Below are 15,660 nucleotides of genomic sequence, written 5' to 3'. Positions count from 1 at the left end.
TCACGGCTGGAACAAGACTCCAACACAATAAAGACAACAGCAAAAGGATCGGCTCAGTGAGAATATTCATTCTACAGGAACACAAAGGTGTCCAAGATGCAGGGGCTAGAAAACGAATCGGTTAGGTCCGGTGGCACAACCTTTGATTTCCATACGCAGGAGGCAGAACCAGGTGAATCTCTGAGTTCCAGGCCAACCGAGGCTACGTAGTGAGAGCCTGTCTTGGAAAACTACAAATAAAAAGGTCTAATCCAGAACAGGGACACAGCCCTCATCCTGAAGCAGAATGTGCTAGAACCTAGAGGCAGGAGGCCCGAGGCCCAGCTCCTCTGGTGTGGGCAGGAAGTGTTTCTCATATCCGGAGTGCAGAGGGGCAGAGGCTGGAGGGGGCTCAGTAGTAGGTTCCAGCTCCATTTCCTCCACTTCCAGGATGGGTCCTTCCTTGGGTGGCTGGGGCAGGCTCACCTCCTGGGGAGATGGAGACTTGACACCTGGCGGTCCTCCCCCACCCCACTTGCCCCGGCATCCTCCAGTTAGAGAGTGGTGGTCCCACAGTTGGCAGCTTCTCACCTTTATGTAAGGCTGCCCAGAATTGCTGTTGGCAGGGTCAGGAACTCTCTCCCAGATCCACTGAGGAAGCAACTTGTATCGCTGGTGGAGGCACCTGGCCAGTAGGGACCCGGTGGCAAACATGTTGCTAGAATCCATTACTTCCTGAACCCCGAGGCCACCCACCCTAGGTTTAGCTGCTGAACCCCCAACAGAGAAGAGACCCCATATCTAAAAGCCTTACCTGGTGGCAGCTAGGCTCAGGCCACAACCCACCAGGAGCAAGCCCCATAGGGACAGGACACAAGGCAGAATCTTCCATCTGACCTCATTGTCTGTGGGTGGGGAGGATACGGAGGACTAGACAGCCATCTTGAACAAGGGCTTTGGGAGCAGCCATCATGATGAAGGGGGTGAGGGGTTTAGGGATATAGGGGTTTGCTGGCAGGCAGAGGCAGGGTTGGGGGAACGCTGTTGCAGACATACATTGGATAATACAACAGCATTTAGAAGACGCAGAGTACCCTGAGGCAAACAGGGTGTGGTCCTCGGTTCCATCCTCGGTATTATCCTATACGTAATCCTCTCCATCAGAAGCTATCCACCAGTGAAGCCTGTGTCATGACTTCAAGACACCCCTAGCCGGAAGTAGACAGGTAGCCCCATCGTACCTGGTAGGTGAAGCCGAAGGCTAGGACCCGGTGGGCCCTGTCCTGCAATGGTGGACACCGTCACCCACAGCTCGAAGGAACCCCAGTGAAGGCTACGCAGAGTGACAGTCTGGGTATTACTGCTCACTGAAGGACACAACCAAAGAAGTTGGGGGAGCAGTGAAGCCATTTGCACACACCACTCTGCCTACACCTTCCGCATGGCTGTCTCAGTGTTCTTTGTTTATTTATGTGGCGTTCTATTATCCTCTGAGGGGCGTGCCCCTATGCATGTCCTGGCACACATGAGGTCAGAGGTCGTTTCTCACCACCTATTCCACCATAGGTGTCTTGGGTTTCCACGGTAGGGGCCATCTCACAGCCCCTGGTCTGGAATTCTGTGCACCGTCACTTCCTTAACCAATCTCTGACCCCTCATTTTGTGAACATCTCTGAGCGCCATGTGAAGATTGGATGCTCTCTCCACTGTCTATGTCTGTGAATCTTCCATTGGGAAGTCAGCCGCCTGAGCGCTTGCCTCCAATACACAAGGCCCAGAGTTTGATCCCCAGCCCTGGGGAGGGAGGGAATGGTCCAGAGCACAGTAGTGTGTGCCTGTCATTCCAGTTCCTCAGAATGTCATTTCCAGGTCAGGTTGAGATCAAGGGAGACCCTGTCTCAGTAAACAAAAACATTCAAGTTTCACAAACCCACTGTAACCATGCGTGCACAGTATTCAGGAAAGCTTCCCAAATGGGAGCAAGAAGAGATCATGATGTCCCTGGGGTGTCCCCACGGGGACTTAGTCTCTGTGTGATGGCACAGGTTTGGAGGCCATGTGGGAGCTGGTTCATTCCTCCCACCATGAGACTGAACTCAAGTCGTCAGACCCAATGGCAGGAGTATTAATTTGGTGAGCCATTTCACAGGCCCGTGAGTCAAACTTTGTAACAAGTTCAGATAACTTTTATAGTTAGGAAGAAAAGAATAACAATTTTGTTTCTTCAGTGATGGGGGTAAAACCCAAGGCCTTGCACATGCTGGACACTTGCTTTTCTGCTGAGCCCGACCCCAGCCCCTCACAGGGGAATTTCAGACAGGAACTCTATGCTGAGGCACCAGCCAACCCCATAACAATCTTTTAAATTTTTCTTAGGTGTATGGGTGTTTTGCCCGAATGTCTATCTGTGCTCCGCATGCATGCGTGCCGGTGGAGACCAGAAGAGGGCGTCAGATACTCTGACACCAGAGGACAGAGGCTGTTTGTTTGCTACTATATAGGTGCTGGTAACCCAACCCAGGACCTCTGCAAGAGCAGTCAGTGCTCTTAACTGTTGAATTTTGCCCCAGACCCAGGAATGTGTTATTATAGAAAAACGCTAGCCAATCTCAAGGGAAACAGAAGGAAATAAAAGTCACAAGCAATTCTACAAGCCCTGTTAACATCGAGAGAAATTTCTTGGCGTATTTGAGCCTTGGCTTTGCTCAATGTTGGGCCTTTTATCAAAAACAAAGCTATCTCAGAATCTGTGGTCCTTTTTATACTTTTCACTTAATGAAATATGACAGGTACCATCACTGTCAGGGAGGACAGACTGGAGCCTTTGTCTTTAATGTCTCAGTAAGTCCATTTCAGAGGTAGACAAGACTGTTGCTATTCTCCGGGAACTTGGTGACGTAGAATTCCCAGGAACTGGGAAAGCAGCGACAGCGTGGATGACAAGTGGATCTTTGGGGATACAGGAAGGGACCGGAGACAGGAAGCTCACCATTCGTGCAGACGGTGGGGATGGCTTCACCCTGTATGCACAAGGTATAGTGAGTAGCCCGGCCTCGGAGTTTGGGTCTTGGTACCTCTTCCCACGCTACAGCAGGTGTCCCTGGGGGGTCATCTTGGAGTCGCCAAACTGCTGGTCCAGCAAGGGGCACTGTGAAGAAACCGGGCGTATCAGTGTCTCCGCAGTTCCACGAACGAGGCCCCTCCCTCAACCTCCAGCGCCACTTCTTACCTAAGTCCTCGGTGAATCCCCAAACTGAGGGGGCAGCAGCTAACCCCCCAGGGAATACTGCAGTCACTGTAACTCGATAGGGGACCCCTCCTTCAAAATCCCCTGGGGGGAACAGGAAGAAGAGAACATTTACAGCTGGTTCTCTCTCCCCAGCGCAGAGCCAGAGCCGTGGGAGCTGCCGTTTGGGCCCCTAGGGGAGGCTGTTCCACAAAGTGCCAATGAGACCTGAGACTGGAGGGGAAGAGAAGCAAGATATAAACAGCCCAGGACCGGACCAGTCCCAGTGGTATGCAGTGACTCGCACCTGCGGCGCTCTGAGGCTGCGCAGAGAGACTCTGCCTCCAGGTACTGAGAAGCAGGACTGAGGCTCTGACTCAGTGGGCAGAGTGCCTGCCTGGCTTGCACAAAACCCTAGTTAAATCCTCAATACAAGCAGTAAGACTCTTGGTCATTGAGCCATCTCTCCAGACTCTCATTTTACTTTTTCCCCCCTCTCTCATTTTACTTTATTGTTTGTTTGTTTATTCGAGACAGGGTTTCTCTGTAGCTTTGGAACCTATCCTGGAACTTGCTCTTGTAGACCAGGCTGGCCACAAACTCACAGAGATCCGCCTGCTTCTGCCTCCTGAGTGCTGGGATTAAAGTCTGGTATAGGGACACGTGCTTGGAATTCCATCACTTGAAGCATGGCTACAGGAGGGTCAGAAGTTCAAGATCATCTTTGGTTAGTGAATGCAAGGCTAGCCTGGGATACATCAGACTACATGGGGAGAAAAAAAGAATAGACTAAAAACTAAAATAAAGCTGGAAGGTGGTGGCACACGCTTTTAATCCCAGCACTCAGGGAGGCAGAGGCAGGCGGATCTCTGTGAGTTCAAGGTCATTCTGGTCTACAAAGCAAGTTCTGGGACAGCCAGAGCTGCTACAGAAAAACCCTGTCTTGAAAAAAAAAAAAAAAACTAAGATACTATCTGGGTGTAGTGATAACATACCTTTAATCCAGGCCAGTCTGGTCTACACAGGAAGTTCCAGCCAGGCAGGACTGCCCAGTGAGAGACACCGTTTCAAAAATGACAAAAGGATTAAGGGCCTGGAAAAATGGCTCTGTGGTTAAGAGCACTGGCTGCTCTTCTAGAGGACACAGGTTCGGGTCCCAGCGCCCACATGGCAGCTCACAACCATCTGTAACTCCAGGTCAGGGATCTACTACCTTCTTCTGGTCTCCATGGGTACTCTACATACTTAGAACATACATTCAGGCAAAACACCCATACACATAAGTAATTTATGAAACAGGGGAGTAAGAAGCCAGGCATCGTAGCGCACACCTTTAAAGTCAGCCCCGAGATAGAGTCTCTATGAGTTCAAGGCCAACCTGGTCTACAGAGTGAGTTCCAAGTCAGCCAGGGTTACACAGAGAAGCCCTGTCTCAAAAAACCCAAAACAGAAACAACAACAAAAAATAAGTAAATAAAATAAGTAAATGGAAGCAAGGCTCTGCATATCTCAGTGTGGGGAAGTAGAGCGCACAGCTCAGCCCTCTTCACTGCTGGTCCAGCATCCGTGCTCAGGTGTGCCGGCTCTGTCAATGACCACAGTGTGATTTTGCCCTGAGGCTAGGAAATAAAAGTGCAGGCCACTGAGGCTGTGGACACAGACCTGCGTGTGAACGACACTCCACTCAGGGGAGTCACGCTCCTAAAGACCTGCCTCTAAACTGCTGTGCCAGCCAAGCAGGCCCAAAGGAGGAATGTTCTAGAATCATTATCCAGTCCTCTTCTCTTTCTTCCTCCCCTTCTTCTCACCCCTCCCTCCCTCATTCCTCCTCCCTACCTCCCTCACTTTCCCCCTTTCTCTCTCTCTCTCCTCACCCAGGCTGTCCTAAAATTAGTAAATAGTGATCCTCCTGCCTCAGCCTCCTGAGGTCAGGTGTAGACCACTACGGGCTAGGACCCCTCTCTTCATTCAGTGCACACGGACGCTTGAGAATCTAACCTATGTTTCTCTCCCAACGCCTCGTTTTCTTCCTTCATACCTGAGACACACATCCAAATACCAAGCCTCAGTCCAGAAGCCTTTGATGGCCTATGGAGTTTTAGCCCCATAATGTTACAATTTGTACATTATCTGACTTCCTGTGCCAACAGGTGACCTCTCTCTGGCACAGACTCCCTCCAGGGCACCATCGCCAGAAAGCAACCCGTAGAGTCAGCACCATGCTCTGGGTCCTCCAGAACCGGGAGCTAAATAAACCTCTGTCTACGTGTCCAGCCCCAGGTATTTTGCTCTGGCAACAGCCCCTGTACCGGTGTAGATGGGATCCCAGGTGTCCCAGGGCCTAACCTGGTAGCAGAGCACTGAAGTTTGCAGTGCGGAGATGGATCCAGTTGAGCTTGTCCAGGCTGTCACCATCTCGAGCCCAGTCTACCACATACTCCCACGGTTCCCCGGTCCCCTGTTGCCAGGTCACCAGTAACCCTGAGCTCCCATCAATGCTGCTGACGACCACACCATGGGGGGCAGATTCTGGAGCTGGAGGCAGGGGGAGATATCTTGACTGTTCATTCAGGAAGGTTATCTTGTCCCCCAAGGTATTGGGCAGAAGACAGTTCATGAAGTTTTACCCAAGCAGACCAAAGACAGGTTGGTGAGAAGTGTCCCGTTGGCGGTGCTGACAGTGGACACTACAGCCCACTCCATCAGTGTGGGGATGGAGGACTTGCAGCAAGGGACCTCTTCTTGAGTCATAGTAACATCTCCAACCCCAAACACGACTCTGTAAGTTCCCTGCACGGAGGGTCCCAGGTTCTAAGGGTGGAAAAGTTGTAGTTAGCATCCCCCACTATGATGATGGCAAGGCACCTGCTAAGTGGGGCAGAGCGGCAGCTCATGAGTCTCAGAGTTTACAAAAGAGGCCTAGGGAGGACAAGGAGATAGCCATGAAGGCATGGCATTTAAGGAGGAGCCTGGTGTCACATCTGTAATCTCAGTACTCAGGAGGCCGAGGCAGGAGGAGGTGCCACAAGTTTGAGGCCAGCCTGGGCTAAATGTGACCCTGCAAGCAGAGTACCAATTTTACATAAAGATAGTTTGATCCTGTACCTAGGGCCCTGCCTCATTCTGCCCTTGCTAATCTTGGTTTAGATAGCAATCAAACAAGACTTTAAAAACAAACAAAACAACAATAATAACACCCTGGTCTTGGCACTTGAGTTTGCTGACTTGATGTTTTTGAAATACAGTTGTATATACAGGGCTGGGGAGGTGGCTCAGTTGGCAAAGTGCTTGCTGTGCAACTATAAGGACCAGAGTTCAATCCCCAGAATATATGTTTAGAAAGCTGGACGTGGGCCAGGCAGTGGTGGTGCATACCTTTAATCCCTGCTTGGCAAGTTACAGGAACAATGAAAAAACATGTCTCAAAAACAATGGAGGTCAGAGTCTGAGCAAAGATGAGAGTCCTCTGGCCTCTTCATATACACACTTAAACACGTGCAAGCATACACAAATTAATATTATATTTTTAAAGAGATTATGTGTGTGTGCACATGTGTGCGCACACATGTGTGTTGATGTATGTGCACATGACTTCAGTACCCAAGGAGTCAGAGGATTCCCTGGAGTTATGAGCAGTTGAAAGCTGCCTGATGTGGATGCTTAGAACCAAGCTCACATTCTCAGCAAGAGCAGTAAGCTCTCCTAGCTGCCCCAGAAACATTTATCTTAAATATCAAATTCTTTTAATTTTATGTGAGTGTGTGTGTGTGTGTGTGTGTGTGTGCGCGCGCATGCACATTGCCATGGCACACGTGTGGAGGCAGAGGACCACTTCTCAGGAGTTGGCTTTCTCTTTTCATCTTCAGGGGCGTCTCTCTCACCGTCAAGAGCTAGATGGCTCTTCTGTTTCCGTTCCTCTCACTAGAGACGTGCTGGGACACACGCCACAGCACCAGCTTACTGTGGTTTTGCTTGTTTGTAGCTTTAAGATTTATTAGCCAAGCATGGTGGCACACACCTTTAACCCCAGCTGGGGTTAGGCAGAGGCAGGCAGTTCTCTGAGTTCAAGGCCAGCCTGGTCTACTGAGGGATTTCAAGGACAGTCAGGGCTGCACGGAAAACAAACAAACGGGTTTGTTTATGTGTGTGTGTGTGTGTGTGTGTGTGTGTGTGTGTGTGTGTAGGAGTGTTCTGCTTGTGCATGCATAACTGCACTCTCAGAGACTAGTAGAAAGCATTGGATCCCCTGGAACTGAGGCTACTACAGACAGCTGTGAGCTGAGATGTGATGTGGGTTCTGGAAATTGAACCTGGGTCCTCTTCGAGAGCAGCTATGCTGACCATCCCTCCAGCTCCATCCCGTTCTTCACATGGTTCCTAGGACTGAACGCTGTCTTTAAGATTGCCTAGCACTTCACCCCTTGTTTTCTCTCTTTTCTTTGAAACGGGACCTCACAAACAGAAAACCGGCCTCAAATTCAATATACAGCCAAGGACGACCTTGCTCCCCCTGCTCCCACCTCCCCATTGCTGGGATTACAGCTGCACCTTCACATCTGGCTCACACAGAGCTGCAGACAGAGCCCATGACCTCAGTGAGACATTCTAGGGAAGCTGCATTCTGGCCTGCATCCCAGCAGGACCTAAGAGCTTTGAAATATTTATTAAGGGCTCCTGCCCTGCCGCACACCTCTGGCTCCCTCCCTTAGGGTTTTGTTACTTCCTCCCAGTGGAAACTTACGAGGATGGAAAAGTGTAAGTGATTCCAGTTTAAGTGAATTTCAGAAAACTCTAGCAAGGACCAATATCAAGCCCACCGATTTAAAACCACCAATTAGGAGACAGAGACAGGTGGATCTCTGTGAGTTTGAGGGTATAAATGTACGCAGACATGCATCCACACAGACATACACACATATGTTTTTACAGGAATGCATACACTTATGCACATACATGGGCACATGCACACACATACATGTATTCAAATGCATGCACCCTCACATACCTGCATGTATACAAGCATAAATACACGTGGAACTAAATGGATGGCATTTAATTGTGTGGCTCAAGGGTCATATATGTTTTATTCCTTGCAGAGTTCAGCCATGCCCAGCAGACATTAGAAGTTCAATAGTAAATTTGTTCATTGTTGAGCATGAAGCCTGGGACCGCATACATTCTCGTTTAGTATTCTGTCACTGAGCCCCCCACTTCTACTTATTTTATTTCACTTCATGTGCATTGGTGTTTTGCCTCCATGTTTGTCTGTGTGAGGGTGTAAGACCTCCTGGAACTGTGGTTACAGAGAGTGGCAAGCTGTCATGTGGGTGCTGGGAATTGAACCTGGGTCCTTGAGAAGAGCAGCCAGTGCTCTTAACTGCTGAGCCATCTCTCCAGCCCCTAGCTCTCCTATCAAATCTTTTTGTCTTTCAGACTAAGATGTCCTGATCTTGCACTCACTCTGGCTGGTCTTGAACATGCAATCTTCCTGCCTCGGCCTTTTGAGTACTGAGATCACAAGCGTGAGCCACTTTGAATCAGGAGGACTATGACACCTTCTTCTACCACCTGTTTGAGGGCAGCACGGGATTTGCAGCACAAGTGTTACATCTTGCCAAGCTGCACTGAATTCATGTCCTGAGTCTAGACTTTCATTTCTGCTGACTTCTGCTTGGGACACTGGATCCTGCCCAACACCTCAGATCTCTGTCAAGTTGGTGGTGTTGGTGGACCAGCACTGCAAGAGACCGCTGCACTTCAGGAAATAACCTCCAGGGGGCAGCAGAGGAAGGCACTGCTGCTTGGGCGTTCCCAGACCCCTGCAGAGAACTGCCTTGGGACTTGGCGCTTACCTTCCAGAGAAGCAGGGCTGTCCGGTTGCCAGCTGTCTCACAGACGGCGCCCGAAATCCACACATCTTTAGGAGCTGATGAGGACAGGCAAAGGCAGGTACAGTTAGATGGACAAGGCTGCCTGACCTGTGGTGGACGGAGGCCCAGGAGTGCAACACTAAAGGAGGCATCCTTACGCAAGAACGGCGTCTGGAAGGACAGGTCCGGGCTCCACTCGCCCCAGGGATTTCCGTTCTCCACTCGGCAGCGGCCGGACACCTGGTAGCTGGTGCCAGGTTCCAGGTTCTGCATCTCAACAGGAGGCAGCAGATCTGTCCTCAGTTGTGGCTCCAGCTGGGAAAAGGATGGCGAAGTGATGGGGTAGCCCTCTGTGCTGAGGCGAATTCTTTTCCCGAAGCTATGGCCCTGGGTCTGGCACAGGCTAGGTAAGCCCTCTAGTAGTGAATATTTACAGCAGGCCCTCGGAGTGTGCGTGCGTGCGTGCGTGTGTGTGTGTGTGTGTGTGTGTGTGTGTGTACGCGCGCGCGCGCGTACAGGTGTTGGTGTCAAGTGCCTTCCTTTACCCACGAAGTCATCTCGCTAGTCTTCATTTTTGAGACGAGGTCTTGCTGGCTCATTCGTTGGACTGGATGGTCGGTAAGTTCTGAGATCCACCTGTGTCTGCCTCTGCTGCGGTTACATGGTGCTACCATGCTTGTCTTTCCTCCACGGGTGCTGGGATCTCAGGACCTCATGTTTGTGTCAAACACTTTGATTACTGAGCGATCTTCCTGGCTGTAGTATGGTTTGTTTGTTTGTTTGTTTGTTTGTTTGTTTGTTTGTTTGTTTTGAGACAAAATTCTAAAAACCTGTTTTTATTTTAAATATCTTTGTTTTATGTATGGATGCTTTGATGTATTCCTACATGATAGAAGAGGACATCAGATTGGGTGCTGGGAATTGAACTCGGGTCCTCTGGAAAAGCAGCCAGTGCTCTTAATCGCTGAGCAATCTCTCCAGCCCAAGACAAAAAAAATTTTTTTTAACTGATCAAGATACTCATACAGGCCAGGTGTGTGCAAATCTTTAATCCCAACATGGGGGGCATAGGCAGGTGGATCTCTGTGAGTTTCAGGCTAGCCAAGACCACACAGTGAAATCTTGTCTCACTGCCCCCTCCCCCCATACCCAGTGTCTAGAGGTGGCAATGAAATCCTGCTGTTCAGAGCTTGGGAGGCTGAGGCTGGGGGATCACGTCTCTGAGACCAGCTGGCTGGCTGCATGGCTAAGTAGACGGAAAACAGAAACAAGTGAACAAAGTTGCTTATGAGGCCTTCTATGTGAGATTTAGGGGTAACTCCATGACAGGTGTCGAATCCTATCTATCAGGGATAGGGTGGGAAAGAAGCCCCCCCCCACTCACCTGAGTCCACTCTTTCTCCTGGCATCTTTTGTACTGGAATTGACAGATGAGAACCTTATGAGGTGGCCACAGAGGTGGTTTCCACAGCATAGTGGCCTCCAAGGGTTCGTCCTCAGAGAAGTCCACATCAGAGAGGAGCTGGGGGGTGCCTGGCTTCACTGTGAATAGGAGGCCAGAGCACCATGAGTTAGAGCCTCCAACTACACCCCCCCCCCCGCACTGTGCCTCACCCTCCACTGCATTACTTTGGGTTTCCAGGTCCACGGGGACAGGGGACCAGAGAGGTTGGCCCTCTTGTGTCCCCCAGATGAGGAGTTTGTCAGCCATGGTGAACTGTTCCCGGGGAATGGTCACCCAGTTCTGCCTGGAAGGCACCTTTACCTCCCAGGTTCTATTGGAACGGCTGTGGGGAGAGATGGGGAAGACACGCAGGCTGGTCCAGGCTAAGCGCCCTGGCACCTGCGCTGCTGGCATCTGAAGCACCGGTCTATTTCAAAGTGGTGTGACCTGAGGCAGGCAAATGCCTTAACCTCTCTGTTACTGCTCTAAAATCCTGCGCTCCATGTGAGTGTTGAAAGAGCTCTGTAGTGGGCCAGGGGACGGTTCCCTGTCATCCCAGCACTCGGGAGATAGAAACAGGAGGATTGTTAGAGGCTAGCTTCACACAGTAAGAGTGTCTCAGAAACGTCCTCCTCCATTCCTCCCCCCAAAGCTCTTCTCACCGTCCCTTACCTAGTCCAACTGGAATGGAGTTTCTAGATCACATCTGCACCACTTTCATTGTGATGCATGAGCATTTCATTGTGATGTGAAGCACTAGACTGATTTTTTTTTTTTTGAGACAGGGTTTCAAGAAGCCCAGGCTGGCCACTGGTTATGAAGCTGAGGCTGGCTTTGAACTCCTGATCTTCCTGCCTCACCTCCTAGTACTGAGGTTGCAGGTGTGCGTCACCATGCTGGCTTAGACTGCTGTGTTCATAGAGTAAAATAAACTGCTCGAAAAAGTCAAGCTATCTGCCTGATGTTGAACGGCGATATAAACCTTCTTCCTGGTACTAAGCATTTTTTCTTTGCCATGTGCCTAGTGCATTGATGGACAGAATCAATCATGGGAGGCACGTGCCATCATTACTGCATTTGAGGGGGGGGGCACTAGTTACTGCGTGACTAGTCCAGAATTATGCAGTAAGGAAATGAGTGGGACCTGGCTTGAGGGTCTTGAAAAATGTGGAAGAAATTCCCAGTAGCAGGACTCGGGGGTCCTCTTAACCAAAGCCAGTTGCAATCCGAGTGGCCACTTCCTGTGCCTCAGTTTCCCCAGACCACTCCAGGTTACTCACTACTTCTGACTCTGGTAACACAGCACAGGTGGAATCTCCAGGTCGCCCAGAGGTTCCCAGGAGCAGTTCAGGTTTCCCAAGGGTCCGACGCTGTAGCATTGCAGTGGGCCGGGGCTGCCTGTGGGGGCGCAGAGGGCCGAGAGGGCCACGTTCAAGTTCCGAGGGCTCTAAACATGCCAGACTGTGGATGCGTTCATTCTCCGGTACTGCGGGAGTGCCGGACCCAAGTCCAGGGCCTGGCACGTGCTGGGACAGCGCAGAGGGAGTCCCGGGCCCCTCCCCAATCCTGCTACATCCTGTTGTCACCTAGTCCCCGCCGCCCTAAAACTGTGATCCCAAGTCGGCCACTCACGAAGCCTCTCACCCGGGGGCCGCGTCCCAAGCAGCAGCGGCAGCAGTGGCAGCAGCAGCAGCTCCAAATGTGTGAGGCAAGCAAACCGGGGCCCGCTCATGGTTCCCAGGGACAAGAGGCACCGCCAGGCCTGGGGCTTGCAGCCTAAGAAGGAAGACACCCCGCCCCTGGCGGGAAGTCCCCAAATCCGCCCACCCCCAGCAATGACACGCACGCGTGCAAATGTTCAGAACTGAACCTTTATTTTGTAGTGGGAAAGCCTGAGTACTGGGGCCCTCGTATCCCCAGCCCCGGGGTCTGCATGCAGCAGAGTGCTTTGGACTGGAGACCGACGGTAGAGGAGCGGGGAGGGGGGCATAGGTTGCAATGGCCTGGCCAGGAAACAGCGGCGGCAATTAGGACTGGACAGGACCTGGGTTCTTAGTGTGGCCAGTTTGGGTAGGTGGAAGCCTTGCTGTAGCCGGGCTCTCTGGAGCTGGGGTTGGGGAGGGGAAGAAGAATTCAGCCATAAAGATCAAGTTTCCGCTTGGCTGGGTGTGGTCCGGAGCTAGATGGGGCTAGGTAGCGTCTTGGCCGAAGGTCTGTGAGGAGACCGCAGAGGCTGCAATGCCTTGCCCGTAGGAAGGCTCGTGAGCATCGCACAGACAGTAGGTTGGAGACACCGGGCGCAGCCCCCATCGCCCGACCCGGGTCCTAGCACAAGCTGCTGATCTGACTCCTACTACAGCCCCACTCGCAGCAGCTGCTGGAAAGGCCAGCCAGGACATCTCTGCTGCCCCGAACTGCTCCAGGCGACCCTTGCCAGCTGGGTCGACTACCATAGAAGGCCTGGGGGGATTTGGTCAGGGCCAGCCACTCGCTGGAGCCCACAGCTTCGTCCAGTTCGCTGGCCAGGTTGTCCGTGTTGGCTTCTGCATCAGGGAAGAAGTCCCCTGCAAAGCAGAGGAAGCGTTAGGGCTCAGAATGCCGGCTCCTGTCTGGCCAGGTTGTATCTCTGGTCTTGAGAATCAAGGTTGCGTCTCTGGTCTTGAGAATCAAGGTTGCTATCCAAAGTTTTATTTCATCCGTTCCCGGGCTTTGTTACTAGTTTCAATACTAAGCCCGACTTTCCTGTCACGGATTTCATGTTATTCTTTATTTAATGTGAATCAGGTAGACGAAAGAATGCATTTGGAAGCTAGGCTCCCTAACTTAGAGTCATAAATGAGCTTACCTCTCTGAGGCTCAGTTTTCTTTTCCATGAAGTGGGGGGAAATAATAGCTCCTACTCTCTTCAGTTTTATCGATAGTGGGAGGCTTAGCGCCAGCAAGGGCACAATAAAATCGGATACACAATGAGCCACAAATGAACGCTGATTATTTATTGACTGACTTGATCGTTTGCCACATTAACTTCCTCGGTCCCCTCGGTGACAGCCACGGAGCTGCTGCTATTGCCACCCACTATCCAAATGAGCCGGTGGTTCCTCAGTGAGCTCGTGTGAGGTGAGGACACAGCCATTCGGCCATAGGCTACTGTTTTAACCCAGGCGCACGGCTATCTGCGCACGTGTCCATCACCCACCCATCGCTCCGTCCTCATCACTGCCATCTTCCCCAGTTTTGTTTTTTTGAGGACAAAGTCTCAGGCTGCGCTGGAACTCGTGACCATCCTGCCTCAGCTTCCCAGAGTGCTGGGATTCTAGCCATGTGCCAGCAAGCCTTGCCTCTAAGGAGCTGCACCCTCCTTGCCTCTCCTACTCCACCCACTAAATTGTCTACCCTTAAAAAATTCTGCTAGATCTCACCTGCTGTGTCTTCAATTTCGCCAGGAATTGTCTCTCCAAGGGGGAGCAGGGGCATCCAGGAGGTGGCAAAATCAAGCCCTGTGCCCATAGCCCTCCACCTGCCCTGCTCACTAGGCTCCAAAACCTGCTGTGTCCTCAGCAGGTGCCTCAGGGACAGTGGCACCTCTGCTTAGTGCTTGGTGTCAGGACTCAGGAAAAGGTGGCCTGATGGCTCTACCTTTGCTCCTCTGCCGGCAAACCCAGGGTGCTGGCTTCTGGCCTTTTCAACTCTACAACTGGACCACCCTGGTCCTGCAGAAGCGCAAAGGCCAGGCAGGTGTTCCCACGGCGTGTGGCTAGAGAGGAATTCTATTCCACCAAACCTCCCGTTTTTACTTTGAATTTTTAAGATTGGGTCTTAATCTGTAGCCCAGGCTGCCCTGAAATGCAGGAAACTTCTGCCACCACCTCCCAAGTATTTGGAAGTCCCGTGTGCGCCATGTCTGACTATACACCCCTCCTCTGTTTTGCCCACCTGTTCCAGGGTGATCCTCCACCTAGGCCACACACATACTCACCCAGAGAGTCATGGGCCAAGCCGTCCGCCCGGCGCCATCGTGAGCCCCCGCAGGTGAAGATTACCGCTCGGATGAACTCGCGCCCGCACAGCTTCACCACATAGGGCGCTGGCCTCGCATCGGCCTGCAGCTGCAGAGTCCCAAGGAGAGCCCAGGAAGCCAGCAGCAGCAGCAGCCTGAGGGTTGCCATGCTCAGCTGAGATGCCTGCGACCAAGGTGGCTCTCTCTGCACCACCTCTGTCCCCCCATTTATACAGGCTGGATCTCAGCCCCTCCCGCTGACCTATCTTCCTCACAAGGGAGGCAACCTGACCTTTACCAATCCTTGCCAAAAGATAACCTTTCATGCAGACAGGGTGACATGGCTCAGCTCTCTGTCATCCTTCCGCACCCGGGAACTTCTCGTGCTTTGTCTACTAATAAGTGCTGGAATTATAGGAGTAAGCCACCACCTACCTTCCTTCCTTCCTTCCTTCCTTCCTTCCTTCCTTCCTTCCTTCCTTCCTTCCTTCCTTCCCCTCCCTCCCTCTCTCTCTCTCTCTCTCTCTCTCTCTCTCTCTCTCTCTCTCTCTCTCTCTCCCTCCCTCCCTTCCCCCTCTCCTTTCTATTTATTTATAGACAATCTCCCAGCCTGGCTAACCTCAAACTCTAGCATCAAGATCTCCACTGGAGCTGAAGAAATGGCACTGGCGCAGAAGGTAAGAGGCGTCCTGCTCTTCCAGGTGGCCCAAGTTTGGTTTCCTGCATCCAAAGCAGGAAGCTCACGGTTGCCTGTAACTCCAGTCACAGGGGATTTGACGCCCCCATCTGGCCTCCTGTGGGACCTGCATGTACATGCTCATACACGCACATATATAGACATAAACAGCAATAAAAAGCACACATAAAAAAAGGTCACTCTGCAGGACAGCTGTGACCCTTGACCTCTCCCCTGGATTCTGGGGGCCAACTGTGCTCCCCACATTGGGGGTTAACAACCACCCGGGACTCCAGTTCCAGGGCATCTGGTGCCCTCTTCTGGCCTCCACAGCCCCTGCACTCGCATGCTACACATAAACTTGCTCAGGTGCACACACACACACCCCTATAATAAATACACAGAGTGGTAGAGCACTTGTCCTGGGTTCAATCCTCATTGCTGAGAAAACCCGGCAAAGATAGAATT

The 15,660-nt window shown here is 51.7% G+C and overlaps 2 protein-coding genes across 2 annotated transcripts; both read right to left on the bottom strand.

Moving 5' to 3' along the window:
• Window positions 1-56: 56 nt before the first annotated feature.
• On the bottom strand, window positions 57-12,292 carry Il27ra (interleukin 27 receptor subunit alpha). The gene is made up of 14 exons (XM_050120661.1): window positions 12,164-12,292; window positions 11,800-11,917; window positions 10,705-10,862; window positions 10,460-10,617; window positions 9,234-9,390; window positions 9,058-9,131; window positions 5,833-6,016; window positions 5,552-5,740; window positions 3,209-3,310; window positions 2,969-3,127; window positions 1,221-1,346; window positions 794-884; window positions 571-664; window positions 57-468 (listed from the first exon to the last, which is right to left on the bottom strand). The coding sequence occupies exons 1-14, from the start codon at window positions 12,249-12,251 to the stop codon at window positions 292-294; spliced, it is 1,875 nt and encodes a 624-aa protein (XP_049976618.1). The 5' UTR covers window positions 12,252-12,292; the 3' UTR covers window positions 57-291.
• Window positions 12,293-12,427: 135 nt separating this feature from the next.
• Rln3 (relaxin 3) lies at window positions 12,428-14,704 on the bottom strand. The gene is made up of 2 exons (XM_050120662.1): window positions 14,496-14,704; window positions 12,428-13,083 (listed from the first exon to the last, which is right to left on the bottom strand). Exons 1-2 carry the CDS (start codon window positions 14,683-14,685, stop codon window positions 12,845-12,847), a joined length of 429 nt encoding a protein of 142 aa, XP_049976619.1. The 5' UTR covers window positions 14,686-14,704; the 3' UTR covers window positions 12,428-12,844.
• Between the last annotated feature and the right edge of the window lie 956 nt (window positions 14,705-15,660).

Source organism: Alexandromys fortis, unplaced genomic scaffold, assembly GCF_014885135.2.
Source record: "Alexandromys fortis isolate MF-2015 unplaced genomic scaffold, M_Fortis_MF-2015_v1.1 scaffold_186, whole genome shotgun sequence".
In the NCBI taxonomy this organism is placed as follows: Eukaryota; Metazoa; Chordata; class Mammalia; order Rodentia; family Cricetidae; genus Alexandromys; species Alexandromys fortis.
This window is presented reverse-complemented; position numbering and strand designations above follow the sequence as displayed.